The sequence below is a fragment of the Oncorhynchus kisutch genome, linkage group LG9 (assembly GCF_002021735.2).
Source record: "Oncorhynchus kisutch isolate 150728-3 linkage group LG9, Okis_V2, whole genome shotgun sequence".
NCBI lineage: Eukaryota > Metazoa > Chordata > Actinopteri > Salmoniformes > Salmonidae > Oncorhynchus > Oncorhynchus kisutch.
Window position 1 is genome coordinate 5,083,651 of NC_034182.2, and position 19,240 is coordinate 5,102,890.

General features: G+C 42.4%; 2 protein-coding genes across 6 annotated transcripts in view; one reads left to right on the plus strand and one right to left on the minus strand.

The window, feature by feature from the left end:
- LOC109886766 (liprin-beta-1) overlaps window positions 1-5,558 on the plus strand; it is a 32,045-nt gene extending 26,487 nt beyond the window's left edge. For 3 of the 5 annotated variants that reach the window (XM_031831604.1, XM_031831602.1, XM_031831603.1), the window contains exons 15-25: window positions 807-951; window positions 1,165-1,284; window positions 1,502-1,652; window positions 1,863-1,974; window positions 2,084-2,172; window positions 2,375-2,497; window positions 2,682-2,807; window positions 2,964-3,152; window positions 3,433-3,582; window positions 3,824-3,889; window positions 4,432-5,210. In XM_031831604.1, the coding sequence (XP_031687464.1) occupies window positions 807-951; window positions 1,165-1,284; window positions 1,502-1,652; window positions 1,863-1,974; window positions 2,084-2,172; window positions 2,375-2,497; window positions 2,682-2,807; window positions 2,964-3,152; window positions 3,433-3,582; window positions 3,824-3,889; window positions 4,432-4,518 (1,358 nt within the window). In that variant the 3' untranslated portion in view covers window positions 4,519-5,210. Of the gene's footprint in view, window positions 1-65; window positions 99-806; window positions 952-1,164; window positions 1,285-1,501; window positions 1,653-1,862; window positions 1,975-2,083; window positions 2,173-2,374; window positions 2,498-2,681; window positions 2,808-2,963; window positions 3,153-3,432; window positions 3,583-3,823; window positions 3,890-4,431 lie in introns of all 5 variants that reach the window. The other 2 variants (XM_031831601.1, XM_031831600.1) reach the window with 1 other exon arrangement.
- A 58-nt stretch (window positions 5,559-5,616) lies between these two features.
- LOC109886767 (NADH-cytochrome b5 reductase 3-like) lies at window positions 5,617-11,113 on the minus strand. The gene is made up of 9 exons (XM_020478362.2): window positions 10,483-11,113; window positions 9,347-9,472; window positions 8,346-8,418; window positions 8,035-8,141; window positions 7,810-7,939; window positions 7,536-7,619; window positions 7,358-7,443; window positions 7,156-7,255; window positions 5,617-6,969 (listed from the first exon to the last, which is right to left on the minus strand). The coding sequence occupies exons 1-9, from the start codon at window positions 10,501-10,503 to the stop codon at window positions 6,797-6,799; spliced, it is 900 nt and encodes a 299-aa protein (XP_020333951.1). The 5' UTR covers window positions 10,504-11,113; the 3' UTR covers window positions 5,617-6,796.
- Between the last annotated feature and the right edge of the window lie 8,127 nt (window positions 11,114-19,240).

A 19,240-nucleotide genomic window follows, 5' to 3' on the forward strand; every position in this document is an offset into this window, starting at 1 on the left:
GTAGTACTAGTGACTATGTTCTATCCTTGCTCTCTCTATTCTCCATGGTTCTATGTGATGTGAAGATCGCAGCCGGAGTGCGAGTGCGCCTACGTTGGGTACAGTACAGTAGTCTGCAGCGCAGAGCCCCACAGACGGGCCAGGCCTGCAGTATGGCAGATCAGGATGAACACTGGATGTGTGCAGGGATACTAGCACAACAATGTGATCACCATCTAACGTTACTACACAACTAGACCCATCGTAGACTAAATAAAAAGGCTGTCTGTTTTTCTGAACCCTCTTGAGGCTGATTGGGTCATAGATGGTAAATGGTTACATTGTTGTGTGAAGAATCCCTAGATATTCCCCTACCTCCATTTTCCTACTCTTCATTTTTCATTTGTATCAAGCAAGTGAAAAGTTGAGTTGATCGCTGTTGTGAGCGGGGTGGTTTTTAGTGTGATTTCTTTCCCCTTTAAATCATATCCAGTTGTTCTTTATCCATGACGTGACACCATCTGCAATGATGCCGCTTAACTCTGCTAGCTGTCCTTAAAGATGCGCCTCTGAGATTTGGAAGTCTATGAATTTGCATCAAAGTTCATGTCAACCAGTCCTGCATGAGTTGAGTTGTGGTGCTTTTGAGTGGTTCTTGGCGTACTCATAGTGGTGGTGGTGTTTAGTGGAAGATGTAGTCCAGAAGTGGTTATGGTGGCCATTACAGCTGTAGTCCTTGGACAGTGTTGGCCTTGAGTTTCCTGTGGTGGTGGATTGTCAGATGTCAGCTATTGATCTAACAGGGGTGTGTGTGTGTTTGAATCCAGCTGAGACCGAGCGTAAGGGCACAGACCACTTGGACTTGGCTGGTGCCATGCCACACAAACCTCAGGGAGGAGACAGCAGCCAGACCCTACCTTCCTCACCAGAGGCCAAGAAGAAGTCCAGAGGCTTTATGAAGTTCTTAGGCAGGTGAGTCAAAATGTTCTCTATATTCCCTAAATTTAGAAAGAGGTGAGGAGATGGTATGCAAGGTAATTGGGGGAAGGATGAATTAAGATGGAGCCAGGGTTTTTAAATTAAACTATTGCTTTATTAACTGTAATACAAGGACAGAGGGTTTGCTGTAACACAAGGATCGAGCATGGCAGGATATTTAGGCTTGCTGTGTTCTGACCCCTCTAGGCTGAAGAGAAGTCACTCCACCTCGCTAGACCTGGAGGAGACTGAGTTCAGGAGGGGAGGAGTCAGAGCCACGGCCGGCCCCCGACTGGGCTGGTCACGTGACCTGCAGCACAGCGCCGAGTATGTGAAGCTCACCTCTTGCTAGACTGTCTCTGTGTGTGTATCTGTCTGTGAACTAGAGATGAAGAAGGGATCAGAAGGTTATTGGAACTAAGTCTACAGTATCACAGTTTTGGGGTATTAGGATTTTGTGGTGTCAGAGGAGCAAATGGGAATGAATGATGTACTGTTTACCCTCCACGTTAAAGGTGAGTGTGCTCGCTCTCTCCCCCCTCAGTGACGTGGACACTCCCTTTGCGCAGTGGAGTAAGGAGCAGGTGTGTGTGTGGCTGCAGGAGCAGGGCCTGGGGCTGCACGTGGCTCAAGCCCAGCAGTGGATCCGCTCAGGATTCACCCTGCTGCAGGCCTCCCAGCACGACCTGGAGAAGGTAGGACGGCTCAGTGGAGCATCCAGGAGGCGTCTCGTGCATTCTGTGTCGCTAGACATTTTAACGAAACTCCCGATGTTAAAGCTTATAGTTGCTAATGTTCACTTTGCTACCTGTGTCCTGACACATCTATTTTCTCTATCACTCTCTTCCTAACTGTACAGTATGTGAGATGTCTTAAACAATCCATACATGTTTCTGTGGCAACAGGAGTTGGGGATCAAACAGCCCCTCCACAGGAAGAAGCTGCAGCTGGCTCTCCAGGCACTGGGATCAGAGGAGGATGTCAGCAAGGCCAAACTGGACCACAACTGGGTGACCAGTGAGTGACCACTGACCACAGCCTCAGTTATCAAAAAGCCTTGACAATGAAAAATGGAATAACCTTTCTGTGACTTGTGATTGATTTGAGTTGTTTTGGTGTTTCTCAGGATGGCTTGATGATATTGGTCTGCCACAGTATAAGAGCCAGTTTGATGAGGGGAGGGTCGATGGACGAATGCTACACTACATGACTGTGGTGAGTCTTAATTTGCAGTAGTCGGTCTAACGCAGCTAAAATGAATTAGAATCCATGTCAAAGGGGGTGAATAAAGTCCATTAAATAACAAATCCTTGCTTTTGTGTGATCATCTGTATGTCTAGTGTCCTTTTTTATTTCTTATTGATTGACGGTAGTCATTCTCCTGACTGAGAAGAGTATGTGTGTTTGTCCCCTTCAGGATGACCTGCTGTCTCTAAAGGTGGGCAGTGTTCTCCACCACCTCAGCATCAAGAGAGCCATCCAGGTCCTCCGGCTCAACTTCTACGAGCCCAACTGCCTCCGCCGACGGCCCTCTGACGAGGTACGGTTTAGTCACTTCTAAATAAATAAAAAAATTATTTTTCTCTCCCTGTGCTTTCATATCCACCATACACATGGTCTTTCACTTCACCAGTTCAGTTACATTTCAGTGGTGTTATTTGTAAAGGGGAAAATAAACGTTTCTGTTTTTATTAACACCAACTTAAAAGAAAATGTCTCCCCAGAACAACATCACACCAGGGGAGATCTCCCAGTGGACCAATCACAGAGTGATGGAGTGGCTGAGATCAGTGGACCTGGCTGAGTACGCTCCTAACCTGAGGGGCAGCGGTGTGCACGGGGGGGTCATGGTGAGAGGGGGGGGGTCTCTGTTTGAATTGGCTTGCCACTGACTTTTCAGTCAGTTCAGATTTCAGGAACACACACCTTCATCAGCGTATACATACACTGACTGCCTTTTTACTGGTGTCTGTCTCACTCTTCGTTTGCATCTCTCCTTGTCTCAGGTGCTGGAGCCTCGCTTCAATGTGGAGTCCCTAGCCCTTCTGCTCAACATTCCTCCCAACAAGACCCTGCTGCGCCGCCACCTGGCCACCCACTTCCACCTGCTCATCGGCTCCGCTGCCCAGCGCAGCAAACAGGAGTGTCTGGAGAACCCTGACTACACCCTGCTCACTGCCACCGCCAAGGTCAAGGTAGGGTCAACTCGCAGCTGGTAAGGCATCAGCTTGTTAGACATGCAGAGATTTGGGAATCAGTGTAGGTTTATTGATCTGATCAGTGACCTTGGCTGTGTCCCACTGCTCTAAGTTGGCCTCATGACCACTTATATGTGAATGGACTGGATTTTGTCCTTTCAGATCAGTGGTCAGCAGGAAAAGGAGATGAGGACAGACTGCTTTTTAATACTATTGGCACATAGCCGTTTGTCCCCATTTGACTGACTCTCTCCCATCATCCTCTCTCCTCCTTCAGCCCAGAAGGCTGCCGTTCGGTGGCTTCGGGACCCTGCGTAAGAAGCGCCAGGAGGACAGCGAGGAGTACGTGTGCCCCATGGACGTGGAGATGCCCAAGAACAGCAGCTTCCAGGGGGGCCTGAGGATCTACGAGGACAACCTGGACCAGGTAGGGGACTGCCATTAACCCCTTCAACTTCAGGGAATGTGGGTGTTTTTAGTGTGGCTTTTTTTAGCCCCTTCAACTGAGGCGCTAACTATTTAAAATGTATTAATGATAATCATCCTTTAGGGGAGGTTAGAGCACTCCAATGAACAGATGAGAGGGTGGAATGTGGTACCACAAGAGGATAGTGTTTTACTTTTAATTTTCCATGTGAAGTGCTCTTGAACACTGTCTGTACTCTTAGATGGAGGACTCGGAAGGGGCTGTGAGGCAGATAGGAGCATTTTCTGAGGAAATCGACAACCTGACGGTAAGAAGTCATTAAAAAGCTCACATGAGGCCTCCGGAGCGGTCTAAGGCAGTGCTAGAGGTGTCACTACAGACCCGGGTTCGATCCCGAGCTGTATCACAACCGGGAGTCCCATAGGGCGGTGCACAATCGGCCCAGCGTCGTCCGGGTTAGGGGAGGATTTGGCCGGGGGGGGTTTACTTGGCTCATCGCGCTACAGAGGCTGGCCAGGTCATCAGTTGAACGGTGTTTCCTCCGACACATTGGTGTGGCTGGCTTCCGGGTTAAGCGGACGGGTGTTAAGAAGTCCTATTTCAGAGGACACATGACTCTAACTTCACCTTTCCCGAGCCCATTGGGGAGTTGCATGAGACAAGATTGAAAAGGGGGGTAAAATACCCCCCCACCCCACAAAAACTCACATGATCACACATCAAATCACTTATGTGCCTCTCAGCAAGCTGTGCTCTAGCAAAACAACCATGGCACTTTTCTGGCAGTGTTATTAATCTCTTTGTTTTCCTGTGTGACTTCAGTGTGTTGTTTTCTCCTGCATGTTTCAGAGCATGCTGAAGGAGGATGAATTCTTCAGCGAGGTCTCCTCTCGCTCCCCCGAGGCCAGCGTCACCGATGACGACTCCAACGTGTGAGGGAGGGTTCCCGCCAATTAAATGTATTAACTTTAGATGACTGACAGGGGGTGCTGTTTTGCAGCCACCACACAGCCATTTTGTTACTCCTCAATTGTAAAAAACGATTTTAGAAGCTGTAGAAATGATTTAATGTCTACATTTGTTTTTGACAAGTATATTCTATTAGACACCTTTTAATGCATACTTTGAAATGATGTGTAAAAATACAAGGGAGTACTAATGATACTGTCCCCACTACAACAAATAAATACCTAAATGCATGTCATTTTGTCCTTTAAACATTTGAAGTGCTGTAGAATTCAAGTCATTCCTATGGAGGAGTGCTCCTGAGGAGCACCAATATGGCTGACAGGTGGCTTCAAAGCCTCTCATTGGCCGTTACATAGCATCAGCAATCCAGGGTTTATACACATCATTGGCCCCAGCTGGCGTCGCCATGCAACCCCCCCACACACACCTTGATAAGCTGTCTTCTACAACCTGAGACCACCTATGCCTTTACTTACGTCGTTGTTTCAGCAATTTACTCTCTCTTGCTCTGCATTCAAGTGAAGTTATGTGTATTTATTTAAGTTGTTGAGATTTCAACATGGGAGCATTTACTTTATACTTCCATACTTGTTACAGAACTTTTATTTCTATATTTGTTTGAATATCCACGAGTCCCTGTACTTACATGTCATTGTCCTTTTTTATTTTAGGAACCCTCACGCCTGTTAGCAATTATATAACCTAAAAGATTGGTCAACTTGCAGTGGGACACTTAGACTGCAATGTTTTGACTTTAATCCATTTCCTCTCCATGTCTCATTTGATGCTCCTGTTTGTGTCCCAAAGTAATTAAATATTATCACGTGGGTTTGTCCTGCCATGTGGAATTTTAGGAACATGGAAGCCCAATGTTCTAGAATGTAAACATCACCAGAAAGCAATATTGTTTTGCAAGCCTTAACCATATCAGTGAACACAATGTAATGTACTGTGTACTGTTTCTATGCATCTTTTTGTGAATTGTCAATAAAAACATGGTAAAATGATGGGCTACATGACTGTGTATACTAGCCTATTACAGATGGTTGAGCTATGTACATTTGAGATACTTCCACAAGTTTTTATTCCACTTCAGCAAGGTCTGAGTTGAACACTTATGTTGATAGATCCTTACACCAGCCAGAGACCCACAAGTCCCATTTTGTATCACTGATAATGCAATTTCAGAATGTGGGAGGGACATGTCCCCAGTGAAAGTTGCACCCCTGGAAATGGGATTTGAATCCACAGCCATTACTTCAACCCAGCAACTAGATCAGTCAACATCCTGATGTAAGCACAGCCTTAAGATTTGACTGGTCAAAAGATCAGAATTAGGCTGCGCTTACCACCAATTATATTATACAAACAATTTATTGCATTTGTATTTTATTAGTCTCAATATAACATGTTGCATGATGAAACCATTTCAAGTGCTGTAAAGACATTTAAGCACATGGAAAGACTCCAGTAACAGCTTCAAGATATCCTCCCTTTAGTCACTCGTTCTGCAACAATATGGAATAAGTACAGCAATGTGCAAAGTTATACATTACACTTTAGGGAATAGTTTGCAGTGGAAGCAACTGAGCAGTATTATGGTCATGTCTTCAGCTGTGCATACAAAGTAGTATTGCTAAGGCACTGAACAAAAAAAAAACATGCAAAGTGTTGGTTTCATGAGCAGAAATGTTCCAGTTAAAGCTTATTTTCATTTTCTGTAAAAAAAAAAGTGTTTACTTCCCTGTTAGTGAGAATTTCTCCTTTGCCATGATTACATAGGTGCACCTTGTGCTGGGGACACAGGCCAGGAGTATTTGTCTAACAAAGCCCTTTTGTGGGGAAAAACTCATTGATTGGCTCCCAAAAAGTAGGCCTATGTCATGTGAAATCCATAGACTAGGGCCTAATTCATTTAAGAGTTCATAGGAGGAAATCAGTTGAGTTTATATTTTGTTCAGTACACAGGTATCAGTCACAATTACTTGGACAGGAAGAACATTCAAATAATTGTTTCCTCCAACTACCAGTTACTCAATTCAGAACGATAAATCAGAAAATGCTTTAGACACCACTCATTTCAGTATTCTGTTTTGGAAATGAAGGCACACCAAATGACAGAAAATGGTCCACTAATTCTGCTGTAGGATAAGTGAAATGATTTCAACAGATGATCAAGCGCTGATGCAAGAGTTTTAATAAATGTTGGGTGTGGCTGATCATAACCCCTCGCCTGGGATGGCTTCTAAAAGGTGAACCTCCGGCTGCTGGCGTGGCCCACTTTGTCCAGGTTGGGGTTACAGGCAAACTGGATCATGGGAGGCGGTCCGCACAGGAGGATGAGAGTGTCGTCTCCAGGGGGTGGAAGGTGGTCCCTCACCATGTCTTCACTGATGAAGCCTTGGCTGTACTCCCACTCTGATGATTAAAGAGACATTAAACTTTAAGTCACTCCGGACCAGACAAGATTCTTTCTTAGCCTTCTCTTAAATCTTTGAGCCTTTAACGGCATTTATTGACACTTCAACAGGGCAAACAAACATTTATTTCCCAATATCAGCTCATGTTCACTGAAACATAATAGAAGTTATGGGCATCTCTTACCCTCAGGAGCCCTGTCCAGGGTGAACCATAGCTTGAACCGGGTTGGGTGATTAGCTGCGATCTCCTCCAACTCCGGTCGAAGCAAGATGTCTTTCTCAGTCTGAGGGAGAATAGGATAGAGAAGGTATTAGGGACTACTAGCCCATGTTTGAACTCCTTGACATCAAATTCAAACCAGATGAGGAAAGCGGTGTAAACTCACCTGGTTGGCGAAGAGCAGATGACACACTGTCTGGTCCTGGGGATCCTTCATTATAGCTGTGATGAGCTGCAGCATGGGAGTGATTCCTGAGGGAACAGGATCCAATAGAGCACATGTCAACCCATCACAGATGGCCATTCTGCTATGTACAGATTGAGCATGGTGGCTTTTGTTTTACCAGTCCCTCCTGCGATCATGCCCACTTGCTTGGCAGTTTTGATTACAGGCTCCGCCTTTTTTTCTGCCTTGATGGCAAAAGCCCCTGTTGAAACACCCAATAAACAAACCAATTTAGTAAAGGAGTGGCTTGCGTGCACTTCTTCACCATTGACCTAGCTCAGAGCAGTGACCACTTAAGAAACATTTTCAGCCAGGGCCTAAATATACATAACAGGGTATTTAATGCAAGATCTACCACACAGTGGCAATGTTGGGCAAACGTGATGACTCACCGTTTCCTTGGTAGACCAGCAGGCCGCTGGGCCCTCTGAAATCAATAGTGTCGCCAATCCGGAGGCTCTCCAAGTACTGACTCATCTTCCCACCTTCAGGAAACTTTGGATTAACGTTCTTGTAGTAAATCTGGGAAGCAAGAAGAACATTTGTTGGGAAAACTGGTTGAGGAGATGGAGGTTGAATTATAGTACAGAGAAAGCTTCTTCAGATGATGCGTGTACCTTCACTACCAGGTCTACGAAGCCTACGTCGTCATCACTAGACACAGGTGTGTACGGTCTGACCACCAGGACTCCATCCGGTTTGGCTGACAGGTATATGTGTTGCCCTGGGAATGTAAACAGTCAAAGCATGGTGGCCACATAAATGAAGAGTAGTCGTGATAGTGCGAAGACAACACAACAAACAGATATATTTTTGTATGATTTCAGATTCAGACCAGGATTACATTCAATGTTACATTATATTATAGTCTAGTGTTTTTATATAAATGCTCAAAAGTTGAACAGCGACATCAATTGAATGTACTCACCAATGGGTAGCCCAAGGACTTGATCCTTTTCCCGCAGGGCAAAACGGAATTTCCTTGTGTCATGACTGATGATCTATGAGAACCACAACACAGCATTTCACAGCTGCACTGACATGATATAGATCCCTCAAACTCAACTCTGGACCTCAAAGATAGTTCTACCACGTTCTCTCACTGTTTTCCTCTAAAATCAGGGCTATATTTAGACCTGGGACACCCAAGTGTGCAATTAATTATCAGGTTGAACAGAAAACCAGCAGGCTCCGGACCTCATAGGGTGAGTTGAATACCCCTGATATAAAGCACACACACTGTTGACTGACTGTTAGCCTTGATCCACAGTAGCAGTCTGTACAAGAGCAATAACTTCAAACTATAATCCAGACTGGTTGCATATTGACCTCTGCACTAAATGGAGAAACCGCAGTCTGTAGCAATGCAGCAGCTGCCCAGTCCAAGTCCTAAAGGGCTTGTGACACAGACCAGCCTAACTTATGTGTTTGGTCTTTGTGCAGTTCCAGTAATGGTAAGGAGCATTTCCACAGTAACAGAGTGATGCTGAGACTCAAACAAAACAACAATGATTACAAAGCATAGAACTCAGTGCAAATGCAAAGTTTGGTAACAGAATGACGGTTTGTGTGATCATTATGTTACGAAACATTGCATCTGAACTGTTCAGGTAAATTTGTTTTTTTTTTGTATGTGGAAATTGTTAAAAGTAGTCATTGTGCATAGTTTGTTTAACTTTGCAATTATTGGTTTTTGTTTTACATAAATGTTAAGGTGACAAATCTGAGTCGGAGCATCACTCTGTTTCATGGAATTGCCTTTCTAGAACAGCACTGGGCATCCCAGATCAAACATGTCTTATCTAGTCACAATTGTTACTCATTATTTCTTAGTCCAATTAGTTTCATTCACTCTATTATATTAATAATGTGAACGTGGTTTCACTACAGCACAGGAATAATAACCTGATCACAACACTGAATTCTTACCTCTTTATCTATCAGCCTTAATGCATATTTGATGTTGGGGTCCTCTAGGGTGATGGCAGGTTTCTTCTTTGAGAGGAAGAGGCTCAGGATGAGGTTGATAATGTTGTCAATACTGCTCCGAATGAGCTGTGGAGATGGGAAAGGAAGGTTTGCCTTTTCAGTTGAAGTTATTGTGGAAATAAGGATGTCGATCTTTACCATGTTGAACATTGTAAAGACTGCTGCCATGATTGGGAGGGGAAAATTAGACTGTACCAACAAGTCAACAAAAACAGGTTTTTAACAGTTACTGATATACAATGCATCAGTCAGTGTGATATTACACCTAACTTGACAAATAGTTTAGTCATAATGGATAGGCACAAACGCTTCCCTAAAATTAGGGGAGTGGTTATGTCAGAGGAACACTGGGGAAACCCGAATTTCCCCGCATCTCAGTGCAAGAGGCGTCACTACATTCCCTGGTTCGATTCCAGGCTGTATCACATCTGGTGGTCATTGGGAGTCCCATAGGGCTACGCAGCGTCCCAATTGGCACAGCGACGTCCGGGTTTGGCCGTCATTGTAAATAAGAATGTGTTCTTAACTGACTTGCCTAGTTAAATAAATACGCACACACCCCAACATTGGACCAAACTGCTGCGCTCACCACTATTCGATAGCTAGTAGCTAGCTAACTTAATAACGTTACCTAGTTTACGTGATTGACAAGTCTGCAGAGATCTCCATGCTGGCTATTTTAATCAGAAATTAACCCGACTGTCAATCACGTAAACTAGGTAACGTTAACTCACTCCCTAGCGCCATGCAACTTGCGCCATGCAACGCCCAAACATCTCAATAAGAGGCAAAGCAAAAGCTTTGGTTATCAAGTTAGGTAGTTATGATGACAGTTTACTATATACCATATGACTGACTTACTTACTACAGCTACGGTGGATTACAAACCTGATGGTTCACGACGAAAATCTGTTACTAGCTACACTGTAGTCTACAGTACTAGTTAGCCAACCATAGCTAGCTTGCCTGCCGTTCGCTATAGATTCCTTGTGCAGTGTCAAATCGCACAACTGTAGCTCAGCCTAAGCCAATGTAAAAAAAAATATCATATTTAGCTAGTTGGCAATTATACTTACCCCAATGATGTAAGACAGCATCTTGTTTTTAACACCTTACAAGGCAACAGCGAAAAGTATGTTCTCCGAAAAACCGTCGCGCTGTCAAAGTACTGACTCCGGGGCTTTCAAGGCAACTGGGAACTCGGAAAAAATACGAGGTCAAATCATGACGTCGGTGATCTTCAGATCGGAAAGTTGGAGTTCTAGAAGAGGCCCGAATTCACGAGTTGGAATTCCGAGTTGGATGACCGTTCAAAACGATCTTTCGCACTCTGAGTTTTTTTTTCTCTCAAATTCACAGCTCTCTTGAACGCACTGAAGTCGTACATCAGATATTTTTGAGTTCACAGTTGTTTTGAACGCGTCATAAGGAATTAGCGCTCAACCCCTGCAGTTGCAAACACGCTTTTCAAAATAAGAGTCCATGCACGACCCATGAATTTGTATGAAAACTGCTTTGAACATGCCTGTCTGGCTACAATGAACGAAGTCGCGTTTAATGCAGAATAGCCATTGTAAAGGGTAATTCCGCCACTTTTCAACCTTTTATTCATTATCTTCAGCACCAAACTAGACCTACAAATGTGAAAACAAAGGTCCTAAGAAATGATTTTCGGAGACATCACAGTGTAGGATTAAAAGTTTCTGCAACGAGTTTCTAGTCAGAGAGGGTATTTTCTTGCTCCTCACGTCACCGCGAATCCCATAGTGTTTGAAATCACTGTTTTAAAAATGTTTTAACTGTTGATGATGTCGTAGGGTAGAACTTTTAACTTATTTTTCTACAGAACATAGAAATGAGCTGGAACAAAGTCTCATTGCTGTCTGGTAAATATTTCATATCTAATAAGGTGAAATAAGTATCATACAAACTCATTCATAGAATCTACCCCATAAAGACCTTTATTAAACACAGAATTAAAATGGCTATTGTTAACAAATGTGTATTTTGTGGTTGTGACCCAGAAACTCTTGACCATTTATTTTGGGACTGTTCTTATGTCAGACGATTTTGGAGTGAGTTCGAATATTTTATTTTAAAGGAAACTACTATTAATGTTAATCTAAGAGACTCTGATGTTATGTTTTATTTTGATCCAAATGATATGGACCCTGATTTAACTTTAATTGTTCATTTGTTTATCTTTAATGGAAGATTATTTATCCATACAATGAAGTGGGCAGAGAACAAACCCCTCTTCACATTATTTAAGATACAATTTAAATATAATTCATTAAATGATCAGTAAATGTAAAAACAAAAAAGCAATACACACCATAAAGGTTTTTGTCAAATTGAAAATGTATCTTGATATGTAATAGCTGTCTGTCTGTTAGGTTTATGTACTTTTGTTTGTATATTTCTGTTTTTGTATTTGTTGTGTTCATAAGAAGAAGATAAATGCACCATTTTCACATATTTAGACACTGGTATTGTGCTGGAGATAATCGAAAATGAAGTTGAAAAGTGGTGAAATTGCCATTTAAGCTGTGTTGATTAATTTGGTGGTAATTCCTAATGATTCTATCATACAGATGTGTATGGAGCCAATTGACATATTAGGCAAGTCCAATAGATGGCAGCAAAGACTCATGTAAACCAGGGCCTTTAAAAGTCAATGGATGGCCTGGGCTGAGAAAGAGTGCACTGGATGCATTTAGGAAAACTATGTAAGCAAATGATGATAAATAGTACACTAATAAAGGTTTTAATTGAATTGTTTGAATTAAATAGTACGTGTTACCTGATACTTTGATGGACAAGCCTCCATTCTAACAGAAGGACCTCACCTCAGCAGTAAACAACATTCATACTTCACTCCAAATGCCCAAGTCTTTGTAGTGAAGAATATCACGCAGAATCAGTGTAAAAAATGGTCTTGTGTCTCCATCTTGTAGAGAGAGCTGCGACATGCAAGGTCTTTGCAGGGTTGGGTAGATTACGTTATTAATGTAATCCATTCCAGTTACTTGTTACCTGTCCAGAATTGTAATTAGTAACATAACTTTTGGATTACTCAAACACAGTAATGTTATCTTGTTACTTTCATTTACTTCTGGATTACTTTACCCTTAAGAGGCATTAGAAGAAGAAAAATGCGTGTGTCATAGTGGTCGCTGACATGTGGTCAGACTCGCTCAGGTGGAACAAACTTAAACTCGCCTTTTTTCAATGTTGAATTGAATGTCATTGAGAAAACAGAAAGGTTTCATAATGGGGGTTTTTCTTCTAGGAAACATCCTAAAAGTTATCCAAGAAGTAATCTAGTTTTTCGAAAGTATCTCTAATCTCAAATCAAATCAAACTTTATTTGCCACATGCGCCGAATACAACAAGTGTAGACTTTACTGTGAAATGCTTACGTACAAGTCCTTAACCAACAGTGCAGTTAAGGTAATAATAAAAAGTAATACAATAAGAATAACAATAACAAGGCTATATACAGGGGGCACCAGTACCGAGTCAATGTGCAGGGGTATAGGCTAGTTAAGGTAATCCATACATATAGGTGGGGGCGAAGTGACTATGCATAGGTAACTAACAAACAGCGAGTAGCAGCAGTGTACAGGGGGGGGGGGGGGGTATTAATTGTCCGTCTATAACTTGTGTGACTGGAGTCTCTGACAATTTTATGGGCTTTACTCTGATACCACCTATTATATAGGTCCTGGATGGCAGGAAGCTTGGCCACAGTGATGTACTGGGCTGTTCGCACTACCCTCTGTAGCGCCTTACAGTCAGATGCCGATCTGATTACAATATTTTAGCTGGTAACCTAACTGATTACAGTTATATTTTTAACAATATACTCTGCTTTTTTGCCCACTACAGAGGAGTAGACTAGAGTGGCTCAGAGTTTAAGGCTGGTGTCCCAGGTTTATTATAGTTGACTTATTATAGTAGAGTTACACTGAGTGTACAAAACATTAAGAACACTAATAATGAATTGTATGTTGACTCCAATGCTTTCCCTCTTGGAAACTAGGCAAATTGCAACAGCACTTGAATTCAACACTGGGTGAACAGAGAGTACAGGAGGGTGCTGGGTACACGCCCCTGGGGGGGCCCCGTGTAGAGGATCTGTGTGGCGGAGGGATTGTTGCCTACCCTCACCACCTGGGGTCTGCCCGTCAGGAAATATAGAACCCAGTTGCACAGAGAGGAGTTCAGACCATGTCTAGGTGGGATAGGGCGGTGTGCAGTCCAACAAGGATTGTGTAGTCCGTGGGTCTGTTGGGATGGTATGCAAATTGTACTGTGTCAAGGGCGTAGGGTATGGTGGAGGGGATATGGTCCTTAACTAGCCTTTCAAAGCACTTCATGATGACAGAAGTGAGTGCTATGGGGCGATAGTCATTTATCTAGTTCAGTTATCTGAGCTTGCTTGGGTACAGGCACGATGGTGGTCATCTTGAAACAAGTGGCGAAGACAGACTGGGATAGGGAGAGTATGAACATGTCCATAAACACTAGAGCCAGTGGTCTGCACACGCTCTGAACTAGGCTCTATGATATGAGCCTTCGCTAGAATGGCAATGGTTGTTAAGAATTGTTCTTGAACCTTCAACATAGAAATGCTACCATTTTTTTTTTACTCGTTATAAATGATGGAGTCAACAAGGATTCACCAAATTATATTTTTAAAGAGGAAGCGAAATATTTGAAGCATATGTTTTCTTTTCAGTCTCCTCCATTTCCACTGAAGGATGCTAACTGTAAGCATTTCTTTCCTAATAACAATAATAATAATGTGAAATTAACACATTTACAGAAAGACCAGTGTGAAGGCCAACTTACAGAAGATGAACTTTTTGAGACAGTTAAAAAAAAAAAAAAAGTTCTCATTTACAACTGCGCCCTGGCCAAGATAAAGCTAAGCAGTGTGAACAGACAACAACACAGAGTTACACATGGAGTAAACAATAAACCTGGCAATAACACAGTAGAAAAAAAGGGAAAAAAAGAGTCTATATACATTGTGTGCAAAAGGCATGAGGAGGTAGGCGAATAATTACAATTTAAATCTTTTCATTCTGGAAAAACACCAGGGCTTGATGGTATACCAATAGAGGTATATAATACCTTTTTTGATGTACTCAAAGATCCATTATTAGCATGTTTTCATTACTCCTATACAAATGGTAGACTTTCAGGTACTCAACAAGAAAGTCTGATTTCCTTATTATGAAAACAAGACCCAGGTAGTAAGTATAAAGATCCAGTCCATTTAAAAAACTGGAGGCCTCTTACACTTCAATGTTGTGATGCAAAACCCCTGGCGAAATGCATAGCACATAGAATAAAAAAGGTTTTACCAGATGTTGTTCATCCTGATCAGACAGGTGTTTTACATGGACGATATATTGGAGATAATATACGACAATTACTTGAAACAATTGAACATTATGAAACATCAAGATATCAGTCCTGGTCTTCATAGCAGTTTTGAAAAGGCATTTGATAAAGTATGACTAGAATTTATATATAAATGCCTGGATTACTTTAATTTAGGTGATCTATTATACAATCGGTTAAAGTTATGTACAGCAACCCCAGATGTAAAATAGTAAATAATGGTTAAGAGGAGTAAACAAGGCTGTCCGTTGTCTCCATATCTATTTATTATGGCCATTGAAATGCTAGCTATTAAAATTAGATCCAACAAGAACATCACAGGGTTAGAAATCCAGGGGATTAAAGAAAATGTGCCAATGTATGCCGATGACTCAAGTCCACAATCTGGATCCCTGCAACCATCTTATTGAAGATCTTGATCACTTTTCTAGCCTCTTTGGACTAAAACCTAATTATGACAAGTGTACCACATTACGTATTGGATCATTAAAAGACACAGTGTTTACACTACCCAGTAGTTTACAATAAAATGGACGAATGGTGAAGTAGACATACTTGGTATTCACATCTCAAAAAATATAAATGAACTTACCACAATCAATTTCAATCGAAAGTTTAAAAAAAATAGATAAGATTCTTTAACCATGGAGAGGTAAATACTTGTCTAATTATGGAAAAATCATATTGATGAACTACCACAGTTTACTTACTTACTTACTAATGGCACTGCCTACTTCAGATGAATAGTTTTTTAAATCATAATCAAAATATTTATTTTTATTTGGAATTCTAAGCCAGACAAAATTAAACGTGCCTATTTATATAATGAATATGAGTTTGGGAGGCTAAAATGATTAAATATTAAAGCTTTAAACCTCTCACTAAAAGCTTCACTCATACATAAAATATATTTAAACCCAAAATGGTTCTCCAGTAGATTATTAAGAAAGGCTCATCCTTTGTTAAAAGGATTATTTATTTTAAATGTAACCTTTATTTAACTAGGCAAGTCAGTTAAGAACAAATTCTTATTTACAATGACGGCCTACCAGGGATTTCAGTCCAGCAACCTTTCGGTTACTGGCCCAATGCTCTAACCACTAGGCTATCTGCCTCCCCTTTATACATATTACAACTTCTTATTTCCGACTAATTGAAAATTAAATGTATTTTAAAGAATCACCCTTTCTTAATTAAACAAGCCATACAAAGCTGGTTACAATTTCAGTTTTATCCTCTAGAAAAAGTAGAATTTTTTTTTACAACAAATGTTATTGTTAAACTCAAATATACTGATTAATTAAAAAAACATTAAAGAACATTTTTACATGTTTTAAATGACGTTTATGAATGATATTTTGAATAGAAATGGAGGGGTTATGTGACATATGCAGCTATCAAAAATATATGAGAATGTCTGCTCAATCAAAACTTACAACCAACTGATTGCAGCATTACCACAAAATTGGAAGAGGCAAGTGGAAAAGGGAGAAGGTAGGGAACTTATTTGCCTGCCAAATATTAAAGATACAAATTGGCTGAAAGGAATTGTCATAAATAGACAAATATATCAGTTTAATTTGAGGACAAACATTTTGACAGCTGCGCCATACAGGCTGAAAAATAAATGGGAATATATTTTTGATGTACTGATTCCATGGCACATGAACTGGAACAAAAAACAACACTTGAGTCAACACTTAGAGTTTTTCTAATTGAAAAATGATTTTTTACAATTCTTGCCTCCAACAGAATGCTATATATATCAGTAATTATGGGTTCGATCTCCATTGTCCCGGCAATAACCATATGAACTGCTACTAATGTTAAAATCCAAGATGGCGTAGCAGTCAGACGTCTTTTGTCCTGTCGTGTCCCGTGTATATATCTTTTTATATATTTTTCTTCTCATGCTTTTTTTTCTTCTAAAACTCAACTTCAAAACACTCTCCTCCAACCCGCCTCACCCAATGTGGTGCAGATCTGTTTTTTTTCTAAAGTATTATTCACCTCGAACCCGGAATCCCCCCAACAGAAGCTAGTCAGCTCACTAGCTACTAGCTAGTAGTCAGCAAACCACTGCTAGCGGTCATCAGCTAACCTTTAGCCTGGAAAGCTCTCGCCAGTTTGTACAACGCGACTCAAACCAGAGCATACCGGACCTATTTTCTCTCCATATCCCCGGATTCCTACCGCAAGCTCTGGACATTTTCACCTGGATCTTCGCAGCTAGCTATCTGCTATCCGAGTACTGGCTAACGTCGGTAACCAGGAGGGCCTAGCATGAGTAAGCACCAATTCGCCTGGAGCTAGCCCATGCTAGGCCCTTTCTCCCGGTTAGCTAAAGATTCCCATCAGCCACTCCTGGGCTACAATACCTGGACCCCTTCTACTGTCTGTACGGGGCCCGGAACCCTGCCGATCCTTCATGACTGGACTACGACGTAATTCTGCTCGAGGGGGTACTCAACTGGCCTCTACATCGCGACCACCCCTGAATGCCCATCCGCTAGCCGCGGCTTGCTAGCTGTTTTCAACCATGATCTTAGCGATCACTGCCTCATTGCCTGCATCCGTAATGGGTCTGCGGTCAAACGACCACCCTCATCACTGTCAAACACTCCCTAAAACACTTCAGCGAGCAGGCCTTTCTAATCGACCTGGCCCGGGTATCCTGGAAGGATATTGACCTCATCCCGTCAGTAGAGGATGCCTGTTTTTTCTTTAAAAGTGCCTTCCTCACCATCTTAAATAAGCATGTCCAAAAAGCTTTTTCAAGCAGAAATTTGCATCCTGTAGCACAAACTCAAAAATGTTCTGGAACACTGTAAAGTCCATGGAGAATAAGATCACCTCCTCCCAGCTGCCCACTGCACTGAGGCTAGGAAACACTGTTAAATCCACTATAATTGAGAATTTCAATAAGCATTTCTCTACAGCTGGCCATGCATTCCACCTGGACACCCCTACCCAGGTCAACAGCCCTGCGCTCCCCACAGCAACTAGCCCAAACCTCCCCCACTTCTCCTTCACCCAAATCCAGATAGCTGATGTTCTGAAAGATCTGCAAAATCTGGAACCCCCTACAAATCAGCCGGGCTCGACAATCTGGACCCTCAATTTCTAAAATAATCTGCCGAAATTGTTGCAACCCCTATTACTAGCCTGTTCAACCTCTCTTTCGTATCATCTGAGATTCCCATAGATTGGAATCTCTTCAAAGGGGGAGACACTCTAGACCCAAACTGCTCTACAGACCTATATCTATTCTACCCGGCCTTTCCAAGCTCTTCAAAAGCCAAGTTAACAAACAGATTAACGACCATTTCGAATTCCACTATACCTTCTCCGCTATGCAATCTGGTTTCAGAGCTGTTCATGGGTGCACCTCAGCCACGCTCAAGGTCCTCTATCATAACCGCCATAGATAAGAGACATTACTGTGCAGCCGTATTCATTGACCTGGCTAAGGCTTTCGACTCTCTCAATCACAACATTCTTATTGGCAGACTCAACAGCCTTGGTTTCTCAAATGATCGCCTCGCCTGGTTCACCAACTACTTCTCTGATGGAGTTCAGTATGTCAAATCGGAGTGCCTGTTGTCTGGGCAGTGTCTATGTGGGTGCCACAGGGTTAAATTCTCGGGCCGATTCTCTTCTCTGTATACATCAACGATGTCGCTCTTGCTGCTGGTGATTCTTTGATCCGCCTCTACTCAGACGACACCATTCTGTATAACTCTGGCCCTTCTTTGAACACTGTGTTAACTAACCTCCAGGTGAGCTTCAATGCCATACAACTCTCCTTCAGTGGCCTCCAACTGCTCTTCAACCGATCGCTGCCCGCACCTGCCCCGCCATCCAGTGTCACTACTCTGGACGTATCTGACTTAGATTATGTGGACAACTACAAATACCTAGGTGTCTGGTTAGACTGTAAACTCTCCTTCCAGACTCACATTAAACATCTCCAATCCAAAATTAAATCTAGAATTGGCTTCCTTTTTTGCAACAAAGCATCCTTCACTCATGCTGCCAAACATACCCTCGTCAAACTGACCACCCTACCGATCCGCGACTTTGGCGATGTCATGTACAAAATAGCCTCCAACACTCTACTCAACAAATTGGATGCAGTCTGTCACAGTGCCATCCGTTTTGTCACCAAAGCCCCATATACTACCCACCACTGCATCCTGTACTCTCTCGTTGGCTGTCCCTAGCTTCATACTCGTCGCCAAACCCACTGGCTCCAGGTCATCTATAAGTCTCTGCTAGGTAAAGCCCCACCTTATCTCAGCTCACTGGTCACCATTGCAGCACCCACCCGTAGCACGTGCTCCAGCAGATATATCTCACTGGTCACCCCCAAAGACAATTCTTCCTTTGGCCGCCTCTCCTTCCAGTTCTCTGCTGCCA